A 1,694-nucleotide genomic window follows, 5' to 3' on the forward strand; every position below is an offset into this window, starting at 1 on the left:
CACAAGTTGAAAATGTTACTGGTTGTTTGAGCAAAGATCTGGCAGTGATTTTAACCTTCTGGAAGCGTTGTAAATGTTATAGATGCCAAGCAAAGATCTCCCCTCTACGGTAAAGCAATATACGTATGTCTACGTTTACGATGTGCAGCCTACTGTAGGTAAATTGTAATTTACAAACTGTAAACCTACTTGATTGGAGTACCTTACTCCAATTATTATTATTATTATTATTATTAAGCTACAACCCTAGTTGGAAAAGCAAGATGCTATAAGCCCAGGGACCCCATCAGGGAAAATAGCCCAGTAAGGAAAGGAAACAAGGAAAAATTAAATATTTTAAAAACAGAATGAACATTGAATTAAATATTTCCTCTATAAACTACAAATACTTCAACACAACAAGAGGAAAAGAAAGTAGATAGAATAGTGTGCCCGAGAAGAGAATGACAAAGATAGTACCCAATATTCCGAAATGTGATATCTCATTAAAAGCCACGGCAAAATATCGAAAAGTATAGCCTATAACTCACCAGCGTCATGAAGGCATCCATTGCTAGAAGTGGTTCTGCCAACTGGTGTCACATGGGTTCCCTGGCCGGGGACAAAGGCCTCGGAAATTGGAGACTTGTGAGAAAAGTTACAGGTAGAAGTAATTCTAGCTGGTGACGGTACACCTAGAATATGCCTCGGAGGTACTGGTCCAGTTGAGTGGACGCAGTAATCTGGACGTGAGTATTTGCCCCCAGGTCGTCTCTGGGTAGTCTGTTCATAAACAAATTATGGTCTCACAGTGACGAGACCGATGATCGCTACGTCCGAACCCTTCCTATCTGACTTCGACTATACTAATAACGAAATCAATTTGCGTGAGTTTTGGATATTACAAATTAAATTAATCAGTAATTATGTATACTTCTACTGCATTTACAGTCAATTTACGATTGTTAATTAGTTTTTCTGATAAAAATTGCCTGCGGAAATCAATGATGACTAAACGAACACAATCTGTTCGTGACTGCCAACCATCGCCAATTTGAACGATCGAGTGAAGTCGTGATCTGACATTTCGTTTTTTGTCTGATCTTTGTTACTAGAAAAAAAAAAATTTATTACCTTTCTTATTCGCTTCGTGAATCAGCTACATATTTATTAAACGGTTTGAACTTAACATTGGTTTCGTTCGTCACCATAGACTTTCTTAAAGGCAGCCTGAACCTTCCGTAGAAGGTATTGTCGTCAGTGCACCTCACGCAGCGCACAGTAGGCATTACTTGAGCAACTTTCCAGCTTCCCTTCCAATTGAATTTGTAAATTTGGCTCAAAAGACCTGGCGCTGAGGTCAGGGAGTACTCTCAGTTCTCATATACAACTTGGGGAAAACCTTGCGTTTATTAAGAGGTCGAACATCAAAATGACAAAGTAATGCCTGCGTGTGAGAAGCACTGAAGGCACATCGCCTCCTGAGTTCTTTTAAAGGTTTAAAGGCCACTCATGAATAGCAGAGGCAAGGGACAGTGACGTTTCCCTTTCAAGCAGGACACTGCCTTGGAGACTGACCATATATACATATGATCAGCGCCCAAGCACCATCTCCACCCAAGCTAGGACCAAGGAGGGCCAGGCAATGGGTGCTGATGACTAAGCTCATAGACCTATAGGCTCCTCCATACCTACCATCCTTAGCTCACAATGAT

General features: G+C 40.7%; 1 protein-coding gene across 1 annotated transcript in view; it reads right to left on the reverse strand.

Annotated features, from left to right (window-relative positions):
- The window catches only part of LOC137629437 (uncharacterized), a 319,508-nt gene extending 318,757 nt beyond the window's left edge, over window positions 1–751 (reverse strand). The window contains exon 1 of the mRNA XM_068360702.1: window positions 531–751. Within this exon, the coding sequence (XP_068216803.1) occupies window positions 531–551 (21 nt within the window). The 5' untranslated portion in view covers window positions 552–751. The remainder of the gene's footprint in view (window positions 1–530) is intronic.
- Between the last annotated feature and the right edge of the window lie 943 nt (window positions 752–1,694).

The sequence above is a fragment of the Palaemon carinicauda genome, chromosome 2, assembly GCF_036898095.1.
Source record: "Palaemon carinicauda isolate YSFRI2023 chromosome 2, ASM3689809v2, whole genome shotgun sequence".
Classification (NCBI taxonomy): Eukaryota; Metazoa; Arthropoda; class Malacostraca; order Decapoda; family Palaemonidae; genus Palaemon; species Palaemon carinicauda.